Source organism: Scyliorhinus torazame, chromosome 4, assembly GCF_047496885.1.
Source record: "Scyliorhinus torazame isolate Kashiwa2021f chromosome 4, sScyTor2.1, whole genome shotgun sequence".
Lineage (NCBI taxonomy): Eukaryota > Metazoa > Chordata > Chondrichthyes > Carcharhiniformes > Scyliorhinidae > Scyliorhinus > Scyliorhinus torazame.
In genome coordinates, this window is record NC_092710.1 from 310,916,946 (window position 1) to 310,938,904 (window position 21,959).

The window sequence follows — 21,959 nt, forward strand, 5'->3', positions numbered from 1 at the left end:
ATAACTATGACTGTACCCCTGACTATGAATAGGTTGAGAGACCGATTGTTAGTAAGCAGGACTTTGCAGAGTGGATAGGGCTGAGTTGGCTGTTGTCGTTAAGTCCGGTTTCATTCCTTTGTATTTTCTTGGTATCGGTTGAATACAACTGAGTAGCTTGTTAGGCCCTTTCAGAGGGCATTTAAGGGTCAACCCATTGTTGTGGGGCAGTAGACCAGACCAGGTAATATATAACGCCCAAAAGAACTCTTACCTTGTGTAGTAACCTTCTTTGTGACATTTCATCCTATGTCTGCCTCCATTCCCACCCGCAACAGGACCGAAAAATCCTGCCCCTTAGAAGTTTAATTGTATAAATTAAACTTTTATCTTTTAGAGTATGTTTTGTTTTGTATCATACCAAACGCCTTTGAATACTTCCTTCTGTTATTCTGTAGGGTTGCCTATTAATAGTTCCTCTCAGTTTAGTGTATCAGCTAATTTGTCATCTCATCAATGCTTGCTTAATTACATTTATAATCTTGGGTTGTAACCCTCCCTTCTCCTTCTCCAGTATAATATGAATTTCAATCATATTATGGTCACTGTTTCTTTTAGATGTCTCATTACAGTCAGGTACTTTAATGATCCTAGTTTATTATTCATCATTCTCACCTCTAAGCCAGAAGGTGGTGGTTTAACGACTCTCTCCCTGAGACCTGAGCATCAAATCTAAGCTGACAATTCAGCGCAGCACTGATGGAGCGCTGGGCCATTGGAAACCCTGGCCGGGATTCACCGATATTGCGGCCAAGTGTTGACGCTGGCGTCACCGGGCCTCCAGGCCCAGCAATCCTCCCCTTCTTGGGGGCTAGAACAGCGCCGGAGTGCAGTGCGCTGCTCCGGCGCCAAAAGCCGGCCCGACACAGCCGGCGCGGGTCCACGCATGCACGCCACGGCCGTCTCTGTGCCGGCGCATGTGCGTGGTTGCCATCTCCACTCCGGCCCCCGGGCAACATGGAGGAGCCCGACAGGTGCGGAGGAACATAGGCAACCCCCCGGAATGTGCGAGGCCGCCAATCGTTAGGCCCCAATTGTGGGCCGGGCCACCGTGGCGCCCCCTCCCCCGGAGTCGGATCCCCCTGCCCCCCCCCACCAGGACGGCCCCCCCGCAGCCAGAACGGCGAGGTCCCACCGGGTGGAACTCGGCGGGCACTCGGCCCATCGAGCGCAGAGAATCGCTGCGGGCAATTGGGGGTGTGATTGGCTCCAAATTCTCCGGTCACCGGAGAACCAGTGGCCTGCATCGGAGCGGCTTGGCAGGATTCTCGGCCCCCCGCCTCCCCCACCTGGCGATTCTCCGATCCAGCACGGGCTCGGAGAATCCTGGCCCCTGCCTTTCCGAGACTTCATCTGGCCTCAAGTTGACATGAAAGATCCCAAAATTGTTTTGAAAAATTGTTCTGCCCAATATTTCTTCTTCAAGAAAATCACCAACGGAAACAGATTCCCTGATGACTCTCACACAGCTGTTTGTAGGATTTTGCTGTGTGTAAATTGTCTCCTACATTACAACAGTGACTACGCTTCAAAAGTACTTCATTGGTTGTCAAGTGCTTTAGGGCTTCCTAAGATTTTCAAATATTATTTTTTTTAAATAAATTTAGAGTACCCAATACATTTTTTCCCCAATTAAGGGGCAATTTAGTGCAGCCAATCCACCTAACCTGCACATGTTTGGGTTGTGGGGGTGAAACCCACGCAAACACGGGGAGAATGTGCAAACTCCACACGGACAGTGACCCAGAGCCAGGATCGAACCTGGGACCTCGGTGCAGTGAGGCAGCAGGGCTAACCCACTGTGCCACCGTGCTGCCCAGAGATTTTCAAATAAATATGTAGTGTGGGTTTTTTAACGGCGGAGGTCATTGGCAATTGGCGGGGTCATTCGGTTTACCTCTGTCCATGCCGTTTCACGTGCCTCGCCTGTACATAACTAGGGAACCTGCCGCCCGCGGGCAGGGTTGGTCTTCAGCTGGACCGGAGTATCCCTGCCAGCGGGAAGGGCCGGATAATCCCGCCCGTAAGCTTTTTCTGTCTTGCAATCTGATTGTTCACTATTTTGTAATTTTGCATCAATAATTTCTATTTTCTGAAGGATAAGAGGGGGGAAAAAATCTGGAGGTAGGAAGAACAGCAAACAATGCAATAACTTTGGTAATGCAGTTTTAAATAATATATTTTATTAAAAAAGTAAAGGAAAGCAGAAAAAATGTTTTCCACATGAGGCACCAAGCTTTTTAAAGATTTGACACAAGTCAGCTATTCTTAGAGCAAAGGCACAAACAAGTCTGTACAACAAAATATCAAATCGTTGCAAATCAATTAAACAAAATAAATGGTAGATTCCCATATTCTTGAAAAGTAAAAACTGGCAAAATAATGTTATCATAAATGCAGGGATATCGGTTGAAAACTACAGACTGTTTTTTCTCTTGAAATGTAAAGATTCTCCTGGATGAACTATGTGGAAGAAAGAATTGCATGGCACTTACTCCAGGTTTTCATTTCACTAATATTAATGCAAAGAATATCAGGTAGATTGTTTCTCGGGAAGTGAACTTTCCTTTTTATATAATTTTAAAGTACCCAATTCTTCTTTTTTCCCAATTAAGGGGAAATTGTAGCGTGACCAATCCGCCTACCCTGCACATCTTTGGGTTGCGGGGTGAGACCCACACAGACAAGGGGGGAATGTGCAAACTCGGACAGCGACCCGAGGCCGGGATCGACCTGGGTCCTCGGCACCGTGGGGCAGCAGTGCAAACCACTGCGCCACCGTGCCACCTCTGAAGTGAACTTTCCTAATCTGTTTTCCTTTATCCAAGATACTCTTCATGCACAGACAGTACAAGAGGAAAACACACCGTAAAATGTTGCTCAAACCATCCTTCTAGTCTCTGGGATTACAAGATTGGCCAACCATTGGGAGCTCTTTCTGCAATCACAACTCTAAGAGAAGTTCATCCGCACAAAACTCTTCAGAATGAAGCAACATCAAAAAGTGTTTACATGATGTCCTGACTTTACAAATGCTTAAGTGAGAGGTCTGTAGGAATTAATGCACTTCTTTACACAGTAAATAGTAAATGAAATATATTTGCTATTTTGTAACCCTAGTTATAAATAAACACTGTAATTACAGTTGCAATGAGAATGATGTAAAACTACACCATGGAAAGAGCATTCAGCAATTTTGTGAAGGAGGCAAAAATCGTCTCGAAGAATGTGGGAATTCGCTGCTTGTCTTGACGTTCATGAGGAGGACTTCCATCTCAATATTGAGAATATCGCATGTATTGCGTAAAGTAAGGTAGCCACAAATGCAAACAACTGCAATAACAAGACACAAGAGTGTTTCACAGACAAATCATATCTTAATAAGAAAGCCCTTCTCAGAACTGATTTCTGCCATTTTAGAAATGAACTTCGAGCTACACTTTAATCTGCGCCTAGAAATATTCTTCTGATATTTTCCAACTCAGGAAAACAGTCAAATTGTTCTGGGGTTTGCTCAGTGGCCCCCAGGACTCACGGATTTGCCTTGTGCCGGCTTTGACCCTATTCTCAGTTAGCTGATGGCACTAAGGGTGTTATAATAATAATCTTAATTGTCACAAGTAGGTTACATTGACACTGCAATGAAGTTACTGTGAAAATCGCCTCGTCGCCACATTCCGGCGCCTGTTCGGGCACACAGAGGGAGAATTCAGAATGTCCAATTCACCTAACAGCACGTCTTTCGGGACTTGTGAGAGGAAACTGGAGCACCCGGAGGAAATCCACGCAGACACGTGGAGAGCATGGAGACTCCGCACAGACAGTGATCCAAGCCGGGTATCGAACCTGGGACCCTGGAGCCGTGAAGCAACAGTGCTAACCACTGTGCTACCGTGCTTAGCACAGGTGCTTCAATTGTGCTCCAAAGGGGAAGAAGCTCAGAGAAGGTTCCTTTTCCTGATCATTATCCAGCGATCCCCACTATATGCATTCTCAGTGAGCTAAGTGATCTCCTTCTGCACTGTAATGGGTTTTATGAGATGCCTGTGGTCATCAGAGGGAGAACATAGAGAATAGGAGCAGGAGGAGACCATTTAGCCCTTCGAGCCTGCTCCGCCATTCGTTATGATCATCACTGATCATCAAACTGAATAGCCTAATCCCACATTCCACCGCCCCCCATATCCTTTGACCCCCTTTTGTCCTTAATGCTATATCTAACTCCTTCTTGAAAACATATGTTTTTGCCGCACCTGCTTTATGTGGTAGCAAATTCCACAGGCTTACCAGTCTCTGCGTGAGGAAATTTCTTCTCATCTCAGTCCTACGTGGTCCAACCTGTGTCCTCAGACTGTGACCCCTGGTTCTGCACACACCCACCATTGGGAACATCCTTCCTGCAGCTACCCTGTCGAGTCCTGTCAGAATTTTATGAGATCCTATTAGGTTTCTATGAGATCCCCCCTCATTCTTCTGAACTCCAGCATATATAATCCTAACCAATTCAATCCCTCCTCATATGTCAGTCCCATCATCCGAGGAATCAGTCTGGTAAACCTTTGCTGCACTCCCTCTAGAGCAAGAACATCCTTCCTCAGAGAAGGAGACCAAAGCTGCACACACTATTCCAGGTGGGGCCTCAGCAAGGCCCTGTATGATTGCAACAGAATTTGACTGGGTTATGATGCCCTCATCATCATCTTCGCTACCCACTTTCTTACCTGAAGATGTTAGCGTAGCATATATCAGTCATACGGCATTCATGATGAGGATCAAGACACAGAAATGACTGGGTTGAAAGTTGAGGGAAGAAGATCTAGAATTAAGGGCCTGAAAGCCGATGGTGGAACAGTTAAAATAGTGGGTGAAGAAGGGACCAGACTCAGTACAATTATTTCAGAAGTGAACAGTTACAGCGATAGGAAGGAGCCAGGCCCTGCAGGAATCTAAAAACATGGAATAGAATTTTAATATAGAGGCCCAGCCAGACCGAATGTAGGTCATCAAACACGGGGGCGGGATTCTCCCAGCCCTGGGCCGGGCCGGAGAATCCCCGCAACCGGGCCACGCTGCCCCGACGGCAGCAAGCGATTCTCTGCAGAGCGGAGAATCGGCGCCATTGGCGCCGGCGCGGTTGGCGCAGCGCAGTCAGGGTCCGCTCTGCGTGGCCCGCCCGCCGTCCTCCGGCCCACGTGGGCCGAGCAGCCGCAGTTATAACGCTGAGTCCCGCCGGCGCTGTCCACACCTGCTCGCAGCCGGCGGGAGCTCTGCGTGCAAGGGTCGGGTGACGGCCTGTGGGGGAGGGGGCTCCGACCCCGGGGGTGCCTCCAATGTGGCCTGGCCCGCCATCGGGGCCCATCGATCGGCCGGCCTCTGAGTCTGGGGGCCTCTTTTCCTACGCGCCGGCCCCCGTAGACCTGCGCCATGTTGCGTCGGGGGTCGACACATTGAAGGAGGCCACTGCGCATGTGCGCGTTGGCGCCGGCGCCACTGCGCATGTGCGGATCCCGCGCGCGCAGTTCGTGCCGGGATCTGCAGCTGGAGCGGCGTGAACCACTCCAGCGCCGTGCTGGCCCCCCGTAGGGGCCAGAATTAGAGGGGTGGGAGCGACCCATTCACGCCGTCATTAAAACAGCGTGGATACTCTGCCGCGGGATGGTAGAATCCCGCCCCACGTTAACGGGGTGAATGGGATTTAGTCCTGATAAACAGCAGATCAGCCTGCGTTCATAAAGGGTGAAAGATGTGCGGCCAACCAGGGGTGTGTTTGAGTAGTCTAGTCCAGAGGTAACAACGGCATGAACGAAGGCTTCAGCTGTGGCAGGGTGGGGGATGGGGAGTGTGGTGTTGTGGATGGGAGGGAAGTGGAAAGTTACGGAGTGAAAATCAGGGCCGGGATTCTCCACTCCCGCGGCCAAGGTCTGACCACTCTGCCGTCAACGGTCCTCGATTGTGCGGTATGCTCCCCTTCCTCGGGGCTAGGTCGGCGCCGGAGTGGTCCCAGCAGCTCCAGCCGGCGCGGTACAGCCGGCGCGAGTTCACGCATGCGCGCTATGGCCGTTGTGATTCCGCGCATGTGGGTGGGTTCCCGTGTTCGCGCGGGCCCACGGGCAATATGGCGGAGCCCTGCAGGGGCCCGGCACGGAGGAACATAGGCCCCCACGGAACCAGCCGATTGATAGGCCCCGATCGCGGGCCAGGCCACCGTAGAGGCCCCCCCCCCGGGGTTGGATCCCCCCGCCACCCCCCTCCAGGACAGTCCCCGCAGACACACCTTCCAGGTACCGCCGTGTGGGACCTGAGGAACACACGCCGGCGGGACTCGGCTGAACCCGGCGGCCACTCGGCCCGTTGAGGCCCAGAGAATCGCCGAGGGGGGGGGCCGCGGGCGCCCGAAAATCGGCGGCGGAGAATCGGCGAGCTGGCATCGGGGCGGCGTGGCGCGATTCTCGCGCCCCCCCCCCCCCCCCCGGGGATCTCCGACCTGGCGCGGGGTCGGAGATCCCCGGCCCAGGTGTCGATGTGTGCATTCAAAATGGAGGAGGAAGGAACTGAATAAAAGAGATTAAGTGTCCAGCTGTTACTATCGCCAACTTGCTTTCTCACTTAAATTTGTTTTTGAAAAATATTGGCAAGTTGTTGTTTAATGATCTGCTGTTTGAAATCACTTAACCTTTGCTTTTCGGACTTACTTCATCCATTTGTTAAATATTGTTCTGATCCCATATGCAGCACGGATTCTGAAAAGATGGGACTGAGTATATCAGTGAATGCATGATGACTTACTGAAACAGCGATGTTCATTTTGTAAAGATAACCAAATCCAAAATGTAACTTTGTATTCGTAGCCTCCATGACAGCGACGCTGAGGTAAAACGCAGCTGCAGCAATGTGGTAGATGACATCTTGGGAGGGGAGAGCAATCACAGAATGAGAAACTAATTCACACAGTAAGTTTACAATCAGCCTCCAAAAGCTTCTGCTGGCGATGAACTGAGAGAAGCCATCAAGGTCCCAGAAGGGACACTGGCTGCAGTCATTGTTCCTGAGCCATACTTTCCACTCTTGGTCCTTCCTGGAGCTGGAAAGTGCATGTTGATGTGTTGGGCGTACTGGGTCACCAACACTGGAAGTGGTGCAACTCTATTTTATTATAAGGTTAACTATATTAACATACTTGAACTGTGGGTAAATGCAATACCAGCTTTAACTGTTGACCCTTGCCTAGTCCTAACCAGGTGATGCACTCAGCACATGGTGAATGTCTGTGTTGCAGGCTGTGAGCTCTGTGCTCTGAGCTGGCTGCTACTAGAATGAGCGGGAACTCTCCTGTCCCCTGTCTTTATAGTGAGTGTGCTCTCACTGGCTGCGGTGTTGTGGATGCTGATTGGTCCCACTGCATGTCCATCAGTGTGTGTGTGTGTGTCTGCACCACGATATACTGGTGTATATTATGACACATGTATGAGGAGAGAACAGTCAAATGATCCTCCGACTCTCTATGACAGTGCCCACACTTGAATAATGATGACTTTGCTGAGGTACCAGAGGACAATAGGTGTCTAAAGCTTTGTATCCCAGTCAGCACATTCAAAAGAGGTGGGAGCAAACAAAAGGGTGAAAAAAGGCCAGAATTCTGGGCTCGGGCTGGGAGGCCTGTTTATAATATATAATAATCTTTATTGTCACACGTAGGCATACATTAACACTGCAATGAAGTTATCGGGAAAAGCCTCCAGTTGCCTCACTGTTCGGATACACGGAGGGAGAATTCTGAATGTCCAAATTGCCTAACAGCACGTCTTTCGGTACTTGTGGGAGGAAACCGGAGCACCCGGAGGAAACCCACGCAGACACGGGGAGAACGTGCAGACTCCACACAGGCAGTGACCCAAGCCGGGAATCGAACCTGAGACCCTGGCGTTGTGAAGCAACAGTGCTATCCACTGCACCTGCACCGCACCTGATCCCCAACTTCTCCCCAACACCCGCACCCGTTCCCCAAACCACCCAACAACCAAAACGTCCGGCCAGTTAAAATGCACCCTGAACACATTGGGGTAGATTTTGACTTTGTGCATTAATGTAAACAGTTATATAGCAGGAGTTAAGAAGTAATGCACTGTGTGTTCTATTGTGTAATATGGAGCCATTAGAAGGGCGGAAACATACCATTACAGTCCATGAGGATGAACTGTTCTGGACACCAACCATGTACAGTGTGCACAGCAGCGTAGTTATAATGAAGCAGAAGACCGAAACAAACATCAGCCAGCCTTGAAGATCTGGATTTGGAATTTTAGAAGAAGCTACAAGGATCCAAACTAGACCACCAAAGACCTAAAAAGAAAATAGAAAAGATGTTAGCTGCTCATCCTAGCCCATACATGGCTCCGTATTATGTGTTTCACTCAGAATATCTTTGGACAAGTGATTCAGAGCACTTAATACATGTTGTTGTAGTTCTTTGATGTGTAAGGTATGAGTGTGAATTCAGCAACAATTCACTGTTAACAGATGCAGATCCCAAGAGACCAACAAGAGCCTGCAGCATTTTTTTTTAAATCACCTTGTCCATTCAAAAAATTGCACGTGTACATAGAAATTAGGAGCAAGAGTAATCATTTCAGCCTGGAATCTAATCTGCCATTTGATAAGATCAGGTCTTATCTGATTGATGCCTCAGCTACACTTTCCTGTCTAGCCCCTATAACTCCCTCATTAATCAAAAATCTATCTAACCCAGCCTTTTAAAAATAGTCAGTGGCCTTGCCTCCACTGCTCTCTGCAGAAGAGAATTCCACAAACTAATGATTCTCTGAGAGAAAATGATTCTCCCCCATCTCTGTCTGAAATAGGAGACCGGTTTTAAACTGTGTCCTTCACTTCTAATCTCTCCCAAAAGGGGAAATATCCCTACCAAATCCCCCTCAGGATCTCACATGTTTCAATAAAATCATCTCTCATTCTTCTAAAGCCCAATGGCACAGCAATGCTTCCTCGTAAGATAACCGTTCATCCTAGGGATCAGTTGAGTAAACCTTTTCTGAACTGCTTTGAATGCAAAGATACCTCTTCTTAAGTTTATTGCTTCTTAAGGCTCAGTTGGTTGGACAGCTGGTTTGCGACACAGAGCAAGGCCAGCAGTGCGGGTTCAATTCCTGTACAGGCTGAGGTTATTCATGAAGGCCCTGCCTTCTCAATCTTGCCCCTCGCCTGAGGTGTGATAATCGTCAGGCCAAGCCACCAACAGTCTGCTGTCCCCTCAAAGGGGAAAGCGGACTATGGTCATCTGGGAAAATGGTGACTTTACCTTCTTAAGGAGGCCAACAGTAGCAAAGCTTCCCGACGTATATATTTAATTCACTTGAATTGTACATCCCATTTGCCCTCCTAATCACTTGCTGTATCTGCATACTAACTTTTTGTGACACCCAGATCCCTCCGTATCGCAGATCTCTGCAAATTCTCTCCATTTAAATAATAAACTGCCCTTTTGTTCTTTCCTGTCAAAGTAATAAGTTCACATTTTCCCACATTATACTCCATCTTCCAAATTTTTGCCCATTCACTTGACCTATGGAAATCCCTTTGTCGACACTTTGGGTGGGATTCTCCCAGGCCCCCGCTGGTGGGTTCAGTGGTAGGTGGGGGTGGAGAATTCCGCGGCAGTCCAAAAATCGGTTTTACACGTGTGTAGCTTTGCCGCAGGATCTTCCATTGTGCCCGACCAGAGTTGGAAGCTGGTGTGAAGCTGATTTGCATCCTGCCAATGGGATGCAGATGAAGGCCAGACTGGAATCTTGCCCCCTTACACCTGATTCCCTGCAATTACAGCAGGAAAACATTCTGATCCGGAACACAACAAATACATGGACAGGATGGGTATAGAGAGATACGGCACTGGGAAGTGCTGAGGGTTTTGGCCAGTATAGGCCTGAAGGGCCGAAGGGCCTGTTTCTGTGCTGCATTGTTCTTTGTACTTTCAACGTGGTGTGCAGAGGTCTGGGCCTACCTTAAGAATGCCTGGGGCGGGCTTACGGTGGCGCGTGCGAGCGGAGCGGTCGCGCTGGAGAGGGGCTCCTGCCGGTCCGCGGCATTTCGGTGTTTTCCAGGGGTTTCCCTGTGGTTTCGCTGGTCAGGATTATTTTGGCCGTTGGGGCCTGAGGGACGGGCGCTGGGCCGAGCCGGTGGGGACCCCCGTGACCGGAGGAACAGGGGCATTGAGCCCGAAGCAAGCGGCAGGGAAGGAGCGTGGCCTGGCGGCGAGGCCAGAATCCAGCATAGATGTAGAGGGGGAGCAGCACACACTGGGTGGCCCTCCGCTGAAAATGAATGTTTGGGAAGTTTGAAGTCCAGTCCCAGAAGAAGAGATGTTTTGAACTTTGATTTTTTTTTAAATTTCTTTAAATTTAAATTTTCTTTTTTTTTCTTTTTATTTATTTTACTATTTTATTATTTTATTATTTATCTCAAGATTGAAGAAAGAAGGAGAAAAATATTAAGTGGTTAAGGGATGCCAAAAACAGCTGTGAAGAAGGCTCGCCGCCAAAGGAGAGGACCAGTAAAAGTGCTGACAAGATGGTGGATGCCGGACCGCGTGGTGAGGCCGCACGACTTACTGTGGAAAGGATGACCAAGGTGATGGCTGTGGAGCTGGAGAAGTAGTTTGCGAGGCACATGGAGGCATTGAGGAAGGAGATGGCGGTCGCACTGAGATCATTGGTGGAGGAGGCAATCGCCCCGTGAGGGTGGATGTGGCGAAGACATCGGCCAAGGTGAGAGAGCAGGGCGAGAAGATGAAGGAAGTGGAGGAGGCCATGTCGCAGCACAGCGACAAGCTCACCTCGATGGGAAACGAACTACAGAGGGTGGTGGAGGTCAACAGAGGATACCGAGCAAAGCGCGAGGACTTGGAGGACCGCTCGAGGCAGCAAAATCTGTGAATTGTTGGCTTACCTGAAGGGGCAGAGGGTTCAAGGCCAACTGAGTACTTTGCTAAGAGGCTGACAGAGTTGATGGGGGAGGGTGAAGACCCCTCCCGGTATGAACTGGACCGAGCTCATTGGTCGTTAAGGCCGAAACCCAAAGTAAACGAGCCGCCGAGAGCAGTAATTATCTGCTTCCATGAATACCACATGAAGGAGAAGGTGCTAAACTGGGTGAGGCAGAAGCAGGAGGTGCAATGGGATGGTGCTAGAGTTCGGATTTACCAGGACTTGACGGTGGAGTTGGCAAAGAGACGAGCGGCGTTCAGCCGAGTGAAGGCAGCACTGTACAACAAGGGTCTGCGATTTGGTACGGTATACCTGGCAAAGCTGAGAGTGACGTAAAACGCCAAAGATTTTTATTTTGAGGTGGTGGAGGCGGCTGAGGCGTTAATGAAGGCAGAAGGCTTGGGACAGAAGTGAGGTGTGGAGCTGGAAGAGAGATCATGGACTGTGATTGGGGAGCTGGAAAATGTATAAATGTTATAACTTTCTTTTCACTGACCTGTATTGTAACTTATTTGACTTCACATTGCTATAGAGTTAAATTTTTTGTTTGGTTTGATTGACATTTTTGTTCCTTTTTTTTGTTGTAACGGTTATATGTTATTTCATCGAATTGCATGGGTTAGGTTGTTTTTCTTTTTCTGCTGGGACTGGGTGGGAGGGGACAGTATGCCTTTTTGGGGGAGATGGGGACTACTCGCACTAGCTAACTAAAGTCAGTTAGTGAACGGAGGAGAGGTGAGAGGAGGGCTGCAGACATTGGAGCCTAGTTAGCAGGTTACGAGGCGAGCAAGTTGGGAGTTGGGGGGTGGGAGGATCGATTCTGGGTGCGATTTTATCGAGGGGAAGTGCAGAGGGGCATTCTGGGAGGGGGGAGGGGGTTTGATGTTAAAAATGGAAAGGGACGGGTCAGGCTCATGGGGCATTGCCCGGTGGTATGATGATGGTGGTTAAGAGGGGGAGGGGGGGGTGAGAGACCCCCAGTTAGGATAGTCACGTGGAACGTGAGGGGGTTAGGAGGCCCAGTCAAGAGGTCAAGGGTGCTTGAAGGTTTGAAGGCCGATATAGCAATGCTACAGGAGACTGAGGGTGAAGGACCAAGTGAGACTTACAAAGGGTTGGGTTAGTCAGGTGTTTCATTCTGGATTTGACGGAAGAGCTCGAGGGGTACCTGTAATGGTCAGCAAAAGGGTACGGTTCCAGATGGAGAAGGTGGTTGCAGATCAGGGGGGTATGTATGTGATTGTGACAGGGGCGCTGGAGGGGAGGCTAGTGGCACTGATAAGTGTATATGGTCCTGAAAGGGGGGGGGTCAGCGATGATACCTCTTAAAACTGAATAGTTAGCATGCCATTAGAGTAGCTTTACATAATTTACTTTATTAAGGATTGAGATGAATTATAGGAAGAGTACCGGGTGATCATTATTAACCATTAAACATGTATTTTTGCTCGTAGCAGTAATAAGTAATCAATAGTGAAACAATCCAGGGTGCTGGTTCTGTTGTTCTGTTTCTCACAAACAATCAGCACAGGATGCTGAGATTGTACATAGCTGTCAGGATGAGGATCCTGGCATCAATCATGGGTTGCTTGCGATTCTATTGGGTGAAGTTTAAACATTGCTTTCAATTCTATTGGGTGAAGTTTGAACATTGCTTGCGATTCTATTGGATAAGTTTAACATAGCAACTTCAGGGATTGGATCGCATCCAACTGGGAAGGGCTATTGATTTTTGAAAGTTGTATATGAACTGAGTTTGTGTCTTTGTTCTGTAGAAGGATCTTGGCAGCTTTCCAGGTCTTATCTCTTATTTTTTTTTTTTTTAATACTTTTTAATAAAGGTTTTCATAAAATATCAATAACAAAATGAGAAAGAAAAAAGAACCCAACAGGGTTAAGTACAAAACACAATCTAAAAAAGCAACCCCCCAAACCCCTCCCCCCTGTACCTAAATAATAAATTAACATTAACACCCCGACTTAAGACAACAGGTGTATACACCCCCTCAGACCCTTCTAGTGTAAATAACATAAACAAAAATAAAGTAAACCCCCCCCCACCCCCCGAGCTGCTGCTGCCATTGACCAATGTCTATCGTTCTGCCAGAAAGTCTAAGAACGGTTGCCACCGCCTAAAGAACCCTTGTACCGACCCTCTCAAGGCGAATTTCACCCTCTCCAATTTAATGAACCCTGCCATATAGCTGATCCAGGATTCCACGCTTGGGGGCCTCGTATCTTTCCACTGAAGGAGAATCCTTCGCCGGGCTACCAGGGACGCAAAGGCCAGAATTCCGGCCTCTTTCACCTCCTGCACTCCCGGCTCCTCTGCCACCCCAAATATTGCGAGCCCCCAGCCCGGTTTGACCCTGGATCCTACCACCCTCGACACCGTCCTCGCTACGCCCTTCCAAAATTCCTCCAGCGCTGGGCATGCCCAGAACATATGGGTGTGATTTGCTGGGCTCCCTGAGCACCTAATACACCTGTCCTCACCCCCAAAGAACCTGCTCATCCTTGTCCCGGTCATATGTGCCCTGTGCAGCACCTTAAACTGTATGAGGCTGAGCCTCGCGCATGAAGAGGAAGAGTTCACCCTCCCGAGGGCATCTGCATCACCTGGTAAGTTTCCGAGATCTTCCCCACTCCCACCCACCCCCCCGAGAGCACCCTGCCCTGTACTGTGTGTGGCAGTAGCCGTGGGAATTCCACCACCTGCCGTCTGGCAAACGCCCTTACCTGTAAGTACCTGAAGGTGTTCCCCGGGGGGAGCCCGTACTTCTCCTCCAGCTCACCCAAGCTCGCGAACTTCCCGTCCACAAACAGGTCCCCCAACTTTCGTATGCCTGCCCTGTGCCACCCCGAAAACCCTCCACCTGTTCTTCCTGGGGCGAACCGGTGGTTCCCCCGTAATGGGGTCCACACCGAGGCCCTAACTTCCCCCCTATGCCGCCTCCACTGCCCCCAAATTTTGAGGGCCGCCACCACCACCGGGCTCGTGGGATACCTCCTTGGAGGGAGTGGCAGCGGTGCCGTTGCCAGCGCCCCCAGACTCGTACCCACACAGGACGCCGTCTCCAGCCTCTTCCATGCAGCCCCCTCCATCACCCACTTGCGCACCATTGTCGTATAGGCGGCCCAGTAGTACCCACAAAGGTTGGGCAGCGCCAGCCCCCCCCATCTCTACTCCGCTCCAGGAACACCCTTCTCACCCTCGGAGTCCCTCGCGCCCACACAAACCCCATTATACTCCTGTTAACCCGCCTGAAAAAAGCCTTCGGGATAAACACGGGGAGGCACTGGAACAGGAACAAAAACCTTGGGAGCACCGTCATTTTGATTGACTGCACCCTACCCGCCAGGGACAGCGGCAACGCGTCCCACCTCTTGAACTCCTCCTCCATTTGCTCCACCAGCCTTGTAAAGTTAAGCCTATGCAGAGCCCCCCAGCTCCTGGCCACCTGGACCCCCAAATATCTGAAACTCCTCTCCGCCCTTTTTAGTGGGAGCTCACCAATCCCTCTCTCCTGGTCCCCTAGCTGAACTACGAACAGCTCGCTCTTCCCCATATTGAGCTTGTACCCCAAAAAGTCCCCGAATTCCCTAAGCATCCTCATTACCTCTGGCATTCCTCCCACCGGGTCCGCCACATACAGCAGCGACACCCTATGCTCCTCCCCACCCCGCACCAACCCCCTCCAGTTCCTCGACTCTCTCAGTGCCATAGCCAGGGGTTCAATCGCCAGTGCGAAGAGCAGGGGGGACAGGGGACACCCCTGTCTCGTCCCTCGGTGCAACCGAAAGTACTCGAACCTCCTCCTATTTGTGGCCACACTCGCCATTGGGACCTCGTACAACAGCCTAACCCACCTGACAAACCCCTCCCCAAACCCGAACCTCTTCAGCGCCTCCCACAGGTACCCCCACTCTACCCTATCGAAGGTTTTCTCAGCGTCCATCGCCACCACTATCTCCGCCTCCCCCTCCCTCGCCGGCATCATGATAACGTTCAGAAGCCTCCGCACATTCGCGTTCAACTGTCTCCCCTTCACAAACCCCGTCTGGTCTTCATGGATGATCTGCGGCACACAATCCTCAATCCTCGTGGCTAAGACCTTCGCCAGCACCTTGGCATCTACATTTAGCAAGGAAATCGGTCTGTAAGACCCACATTGCAGGGGATCCTTGTCCCGCTTCAGGATCAAGGAGATCAGTGCCCGGGACATCGTCGGGGGTAAAGCCCCCCCCCCCCCTCCCTTGCCTCATTAAAGGTCCTAACTAACAGCGGGCCCAACAGGTCCATATATTTTTTATAGAACTCGACCGGGAAACCGTCCGGCCCCGGTGCCTTCCCCGCCTCGGATCGGTACAATTCCTCGTAGAAGTCCCTGAAGGCCTCTTTGATGCCAACCCCACTCCGCACCACGCTCCCTCCCCTGTCCTTAACTCCCCCGATCTCCCTAGCTGCGTCCCGCTTCCGAAGCTGATGCGCCAGCATCCGGCTTGCCTTTTCCCCATACTCGTAGACCGCCCCCTGGGCCTTCCTCCACTGCACCTCCGCCTTCCTGGTGGTCACCAGGTCGAATTCGGCCTGGAGGCTGCGTCTCTTCCTCAACAATCCTTCCTCAGGTTCTTCCGCATACCTCCTGTCTACCCTCACCATCTCCCCCACCAGCCTCTCCCTCTCCCCCTGCTCCCTCCGCTCCTTGTGGGCCCTGATGGAGATCAGCTCTCCCCTCACCACCACCTTCAGTGCCTCCCATACCATCCCCACTCGGACCTCCCCGTTGTCGTTGGTCTCCAAGTACCTCTCTATACTTCCTCGGACCCGCTCGCTCACCTCCTCGTCCACCAACAGCCCCACCTCCAAGCGCCACAGCGGGCGCTGGTCCCTCTCCTCCCCCATCTCTAAGTCCACCCAATGCGGGGCGTGGTCCGAAATGGCTATTGCCGAATACTCGGTATCCTCTACTCTTGCTATCAGCGCCCTACTCAAAATGAAAAAGTCGATTCGAGAATAAGCCTTATGGAAGGTCTTATCTCTCATGTACATGAAAGCAAGCTTGTAGAAAATTAAACCGTCTTCAGATTGGTGATGTGCCTGCTGCTCTTTGTACTGAGTTGAGACACAGGAGAAAAGCCCACATGGAAGCCGACTCAATACACAGGTCTTAAAACCGTTCCAACAGGTCCCAATTGGGATGATGTGGGATTCGCGAAGAAGGTGTGTGGGGCCATCCCCGACTTGGACGCACATGAACTGATAGTGGGGAGGGACTGGAACTTGATACAGGAGCCAAAATTGGACAGGTTACGGCCACGCTCGCAGATCCCATCGGGGTGGCGAAGGCGCTTGCTGGGCAATGGTGGAAATGGGAGGGGTGGACCCTTGGGAGGTTTCTGCACCCGAGGGAGTGGGAGTGCTCCTTTTTCTCAGCGGTCCATAAGGTGCACTCGCAGATTGACGTTTTCATGGTGGGGAAGGCACTGCTGGCTGGGGTTAAAGGGTCGGAGTACTCGGCAATTGCAATATCAGGTCATGCTCCACATTAGGTGGATATGGTACTGGAGAAGGGGATGGTACAGAGGCCAGGGTGGAAGTTAGATGCAGGACTGTTAGGGACCGAGGGTTCTGTGACAAAATTGAAAATGTAATCGAGGAATATGTAGGTTTTAACTGCACGGGTGAGGTGTCAAACGCGGTTGTCTGGGAGGCTTTAAAGGCGGTGGTGAGGGGTGAGGTGATCTCATTCAAGGCTAGGCTAGACAAAGAGGAGAGGTTGGAACGTTAGAGGGTATTAGATGAGATGCTGGAGGTGTGGTGATATGCACCACTGTAAATACACAAGGGATTAATGTAGATACACTAGGACTAAATAAACACTAGAGGGAGCACCCGAGACATCATGACACACAGACATTCAACCAATAGATCATGAAGATAGGACATGACCAATGGGCAATCAAGACACACCCAGAGGTGACACTATCACAAGGGGGCTACTCATATAAAAGGACAGGGCACACATGCTCTTTCTCTTTCCATAGGCGACACTCAGGGAGACAGAGGCAGATCCGGAAGCATCACACCCACCGCATGGATTAGAGCAGACTGGTTAGTTAGGTTGAGTTACTATAGTAAGATTAGCAGGAGAGTCAAATTCAAGTAGGAGAATTGTTAACTGTTCAATAAATGTGTTAAACCATTCCCCAAGTCTGAACCTTCCTTTGTCAGAGTGCACATCAAGGAAGCAGCTTATGCTACATGAAGAAGCAGAACACAACATGGTTCCAGTTAGTGCTTGTTAAATCTACATAGTTCAGCTCAACAAATCCGTGACTACCAGCAACAGCACCCAGGCAAGATGTTCGAGATTCCGGTTCCACAGTAGCTCAGGTACCACAGCAATCTCTGTGCAAACTGGCGTGCATTCAGGCAGAGATTTGAGATCTTCCTGGTAGCGTCTGACCTGGATGGTGTGGCGGACGCAGAGAAAATAAAGCTTCTGCTCACCATTGCGGGTGCAAGAGCAGCAGAAATCTTCGAGACCTTCAAGTACTCCAAAGGGCAAGACAAGAGAGACTTCCAGACAGTCCTGGGCAAGTTTCAAGAATACTGCGAGGAACACACAAGCCCACAGAGAGCGGCCTGACGCCAAGAGTCAGAGAGCGGTACAAGCCCACAGAGAGCGGCCTGACGCCACACCAATGGTCCACGCACCACAAACAGTGCTCCACGCACCACGAACAGTGCTCCACGCACCACAAAGAGTCCCCGCCTCCGCACAGAAAGTAATCATAGAATTTATCATAGAATTTACAGTGCAGAAGGAGGCCATTCGGCCCATCGAATCTGCACCGGCTCTTGGAAAGAGCACCCTACCCAAGGTCAACACCTCCACCCTATCCTCATAACCCAGTAACCCCACCCAACATTAAGGGCAATTTTGGACATTAAGGGCAATTTATCATGGCCAATCCACCTAACCTGCACATCTTTGGACTGTGGGAGGAAACCGGAGCACCCAGAGGAAACCCACGCACACACGGGGAGGATGTGCAGACTCCGCACAGACAGTGAGCCAAGCCGGAATCGAACCTGGGACCCTGGAGCTGTGAAGCAATTGTGCTATCCACAATGCTACCGTGCTGCCCAGACTCCACAGCAAGACCACTGCACGACTCCGCTTTGAGTGCACAGATCGACTCCACAGCGAGACTACTGCATGACTCCACACAGGGAACGATGCCAGACTCCACAGAGCGAACGCTACAAGTCTCCACGGCGAGCTCGTTGACAGACTCCACGATGGAAGCAACGCAAGACTCCAGAGCGCAGTCCTTGCATGAACAAGACCATGAGGGTCTAGCAACCTTGACTGGGCAACCAGCAGCAGACGATGTAAGTCTACCACGCTCACGTGAACAACAAAGCGACTATGACAGTCCATCCAGATTATTTGAGCCACCAGAAGAAGACTACCCAGTCTACCCAGCTCATCTATCCGACAAGAAGACACTGAAGGTCTCCACACTGTATGTGCGACAAGTGACAAAGGCTTCACAATTCCCATACAAGATGTGCAACATGACAGCGAGACTGACTGTTCTCCGCCAGTATGTACCGAGGCACTCGACAGTCGAAGTGAGACTACTGGTGACTCCAGTGACACCATGTTAAATCAAACCTCATCCACTCGAGCCTCTCCACAAGAAAATGCATTCCTGAACGTTTTGACCCCGGACGGGGAGCATGAAGACACCTCAGATGATTCAAGTAAACCTGAAATGACTCCGGACGGGGAGTGTCAAGAAACCAAAGCTGATTCTGGTGAACCAGAAAGGGCTCCAGATGGGGAGCATCGACAAGCCAAAGATGATTCTAGTGAATCGGACGTGACTCCAGGCAGGGAGCGCCGAGGAATCAGAGACGGCATGCTCAAAGAGACAGCAGATGGTACAAAGGACACAGACACAAGTAACTTTGTGAAGGACTCGAATTCTCCATTTGGTGTGGTCATTGTACATAACAAACTCAACAACAAAACCTACGAAAACAAGAAGAAGCGTACCAAAGGCACCAATGTCACCAACAAGCACGACAAAAACAACAACACTGGAACAACGACTGGTACGACATGGTACAACTCTGCAAATGCAGGACAATGTAACAGCACAGCTCACAACACTGGCAAGGGTAGAGACATACCATGGCATGACAGCAAATCTCACCGATTCAAGTTTGCTCCACTACGAACACGCAAACTAGCTTTCAAGGCAGATGCCATACTGCATCAATATCGCAATCACAAGTAACAGTCCAGGCCGGACAACACAGATGACATACGGCATCGCTACCACAAGCATGGAAAACAAAAAGAGTCCAAATCAGACAATGAAATGATTTGACCATTTGCACACCTCCTGATGACTTCTTGGTTCCTTCAGCACAGGGACAATGACGGTGTTCACAAAGCAATGACAACGTCAACATCACCACTTCAATAACAAAACAAAAAAGCCACTCGACCATGTTAATTCATGAACTTTGGACTCATACATATTATTTGGTATTGTATAATCATCACTGTCATCATGACTTGTACATGTCATCACTTATCTACCTATTTTGTTCAATTTTCTTTAACAAAGTACAGAAAATATGTAACACGAAAAAAGGGGGATGTGGTGATATGCATCACTGTAAATATACAAGGGGTCAATGTAGATACATTAGGACTGAATAAACACTAGAGGGAGCACCAGAGACATCATGACACACAGACATTCAACCAATAGGTCAATAAGATAGGACACGACCAATGGGCAGTCAAGACTCACCCAGAGGTGACACTACTACAAGGGGGCTACCCATATAAAAGGAAATAGGCGACACTCAGGGAGACAGGGGCAGATCAGAAAACATCACACCCACCGTATGGATTAGAGCAGACTGGTTAGTTAGATTGAGTTACTATTGTAAGATTAGCAGGAGAGTCGACCTCAAGTAGGAGAATTGTTAACTGTTCAATAAATGTGTTAAACCTATCTCCAAGTCTGAACCTTCCTTTGTCAGAGTATACATCAAGGAAGCAGCTTATGCTACATGAAGAAGCATAACACAACAGGAGGTAGACAGGAGATAGGGACTCAGCACAGTTGGAAAAGAGGAAGGAACTCCAGGCGAGCTTTGACTGACTACCAGGAAAGCGGTACGCCAATTGAGGCGAGCAAGGGGGGCAGTTTATGAGCATGGAGAGAAGGCAGGCCGTATGTTGGCGGGTCAGCTCTGTAGGGAGGCTGCGGCAAGGGAAATTGTCCAGGTGCGGGACAGGGCAGGAATGTTGGTGGTAGCTCTAGATCAGATTAACAAGGTCTTTAACGAATCCCATGAGAGATTATACAGGTCAGAGCCACCTGGGGAGGCCGGGGGATGCAGGAATTTCTAGATGGGCTGGAGTACCCGAGGTCAGGGGAGGGGGACAGGGCTACATTAGAGGGGGCGATAGTGGAGCAGGAGATAAAAGATGCAATTAGGAGAATGCAGTCGGGGAAGGTGGCAGGGCCGGATGGGTTTCCGGTGGAATATTCTAAAAAATAAAAAAATAATCTGGTACCGCTGATGGTGGGGACGTTTGAGGAGGTGATAGAGAAGGGGGTGTTACCACAATCGACAGGCATCGATTTCCCTGTTACTTAAGAAAGATAAGGATCCGACGGAGTGTGGGTCGTATAGGCCCCTATCACTGGAAGCAAAGATATTGGCGAAGGTACTGGCAGGTAGGCTGGAGGAGTGCCTCCCGAAGGTGATAGGTGAAGATCAGACGGGGTTTGTGAGAGGGAGGCAGCTCTTTTCGAACATTAGGAGGGTATTGAACGTGGTTATGGCACCGGCAGAGGGGAAGGAAACAGAGGTGGTTGTGGCATTGGACGCCGAGAAAGCGTTTGACCGAGTAGAATGGGGGTACTTGATGGCAGTTCTAGAGCGGTTTGGAATTGGACCCAGATTTGTGGACTGGGTAAAGCTATTAAATAAGGAGCCGAGGGCCAGTGTCCGCACAAACAACATCAGCGCAGAATACTTTCCTCTCCACCGTGGGACTAGGCAGGGATGTTCTGTGTCCCCCCTGCTGTTTGCACTCGCGATTGAGCCATTGACCATCGTCTTAAGAAGTTCGGGGGCATGGAAAGGAATAGTGCGGGGGGGTGGGGGGGGATAGAACATAGGGTGTCCTTATATGCCGATGACTTGTTATTATACGTATTGGAAGTGTGTCAATAGGGGGAATACTGGAGCTGCTTCGGGTGTTTGGGTCTTTCTCAGGGTACAAATTAAATCTAGACAAGAGTGAATATTTTGTGGTGTCTCGGCCAGGGGTGGGGGCAGAGGTGAGAGGGGCTGCCATTCCATAAGGCAGGGACTCACTTTAGATACCTGGGGGGTGCAGAGATTGGGGGGCGGGGGGGCTCTGTCGATACAACATTTCTAGTTTGGTGGGGAGGGTGACAGCTGATCTGGCTGCTGCATTTCCTGTTTATTTTTCAATGCCTGCCGATTTTCCTGCCAAAGGCATTTTCAGAGCGATTGAAGGGATTATTACCTCATTCATATGGGGAGGGAAGGTGGCCAGAATTAAAATGGTGCTACTACAGAGAGGAAGGCAGGCAGGGGGTTTGGGTCTTCCGAACCTGATGTATTATTACTGGGCGGCGAATGTGGAGAAGGTACGGAGCTGGGTCAGAGGGGTTGCCTCCCAATGGGTCAGAATGGAGGAGAGTTTGTGTAGAGGGTCGCGATTGAAGGCAATTGCGACAGTGCCGCTACCGACGGCCCTGGGGAGATACTCAGGGAGTCCGGTACTAATAGCTTCATTGAGAATTTGGAGGCAGTTTGGGCAGCACTTCGGGTTGGGGGCAGGGTCA

General features: G+C 50.3%; 1 protein-coding gene across 1 annotated transcript in view; it reads right to left on the reverse strand.

Moving 5' to 3' along the window:
* Positions 1-2,273: 2,273 nt before the first annotated feature.
* LOC140411497 (myelin and lymphocyte protein-like) overlaps positions 2,274-21,959 on the reverse strand; it is a 46,607-nt gene continuing 26,921 nt past the window's right edge. The window contains exons 2-3 of the mRNA XM_072500584.1: positions 8,251-8,379; positions 2,274-3,372 (exon numbers count right to left, since the gene is read on the reverse strand). Coding sequence (XP_072356685.1) covers positions 3,295-3,372; positions 8,251-8,379 — 207 coding nt within the window. The 3' untranslated portion in view covers positions 2,274-3,294. The remainder of the gene's footprint in view (positions 3,373-8,250; positions 8,380-21,959) is intronic.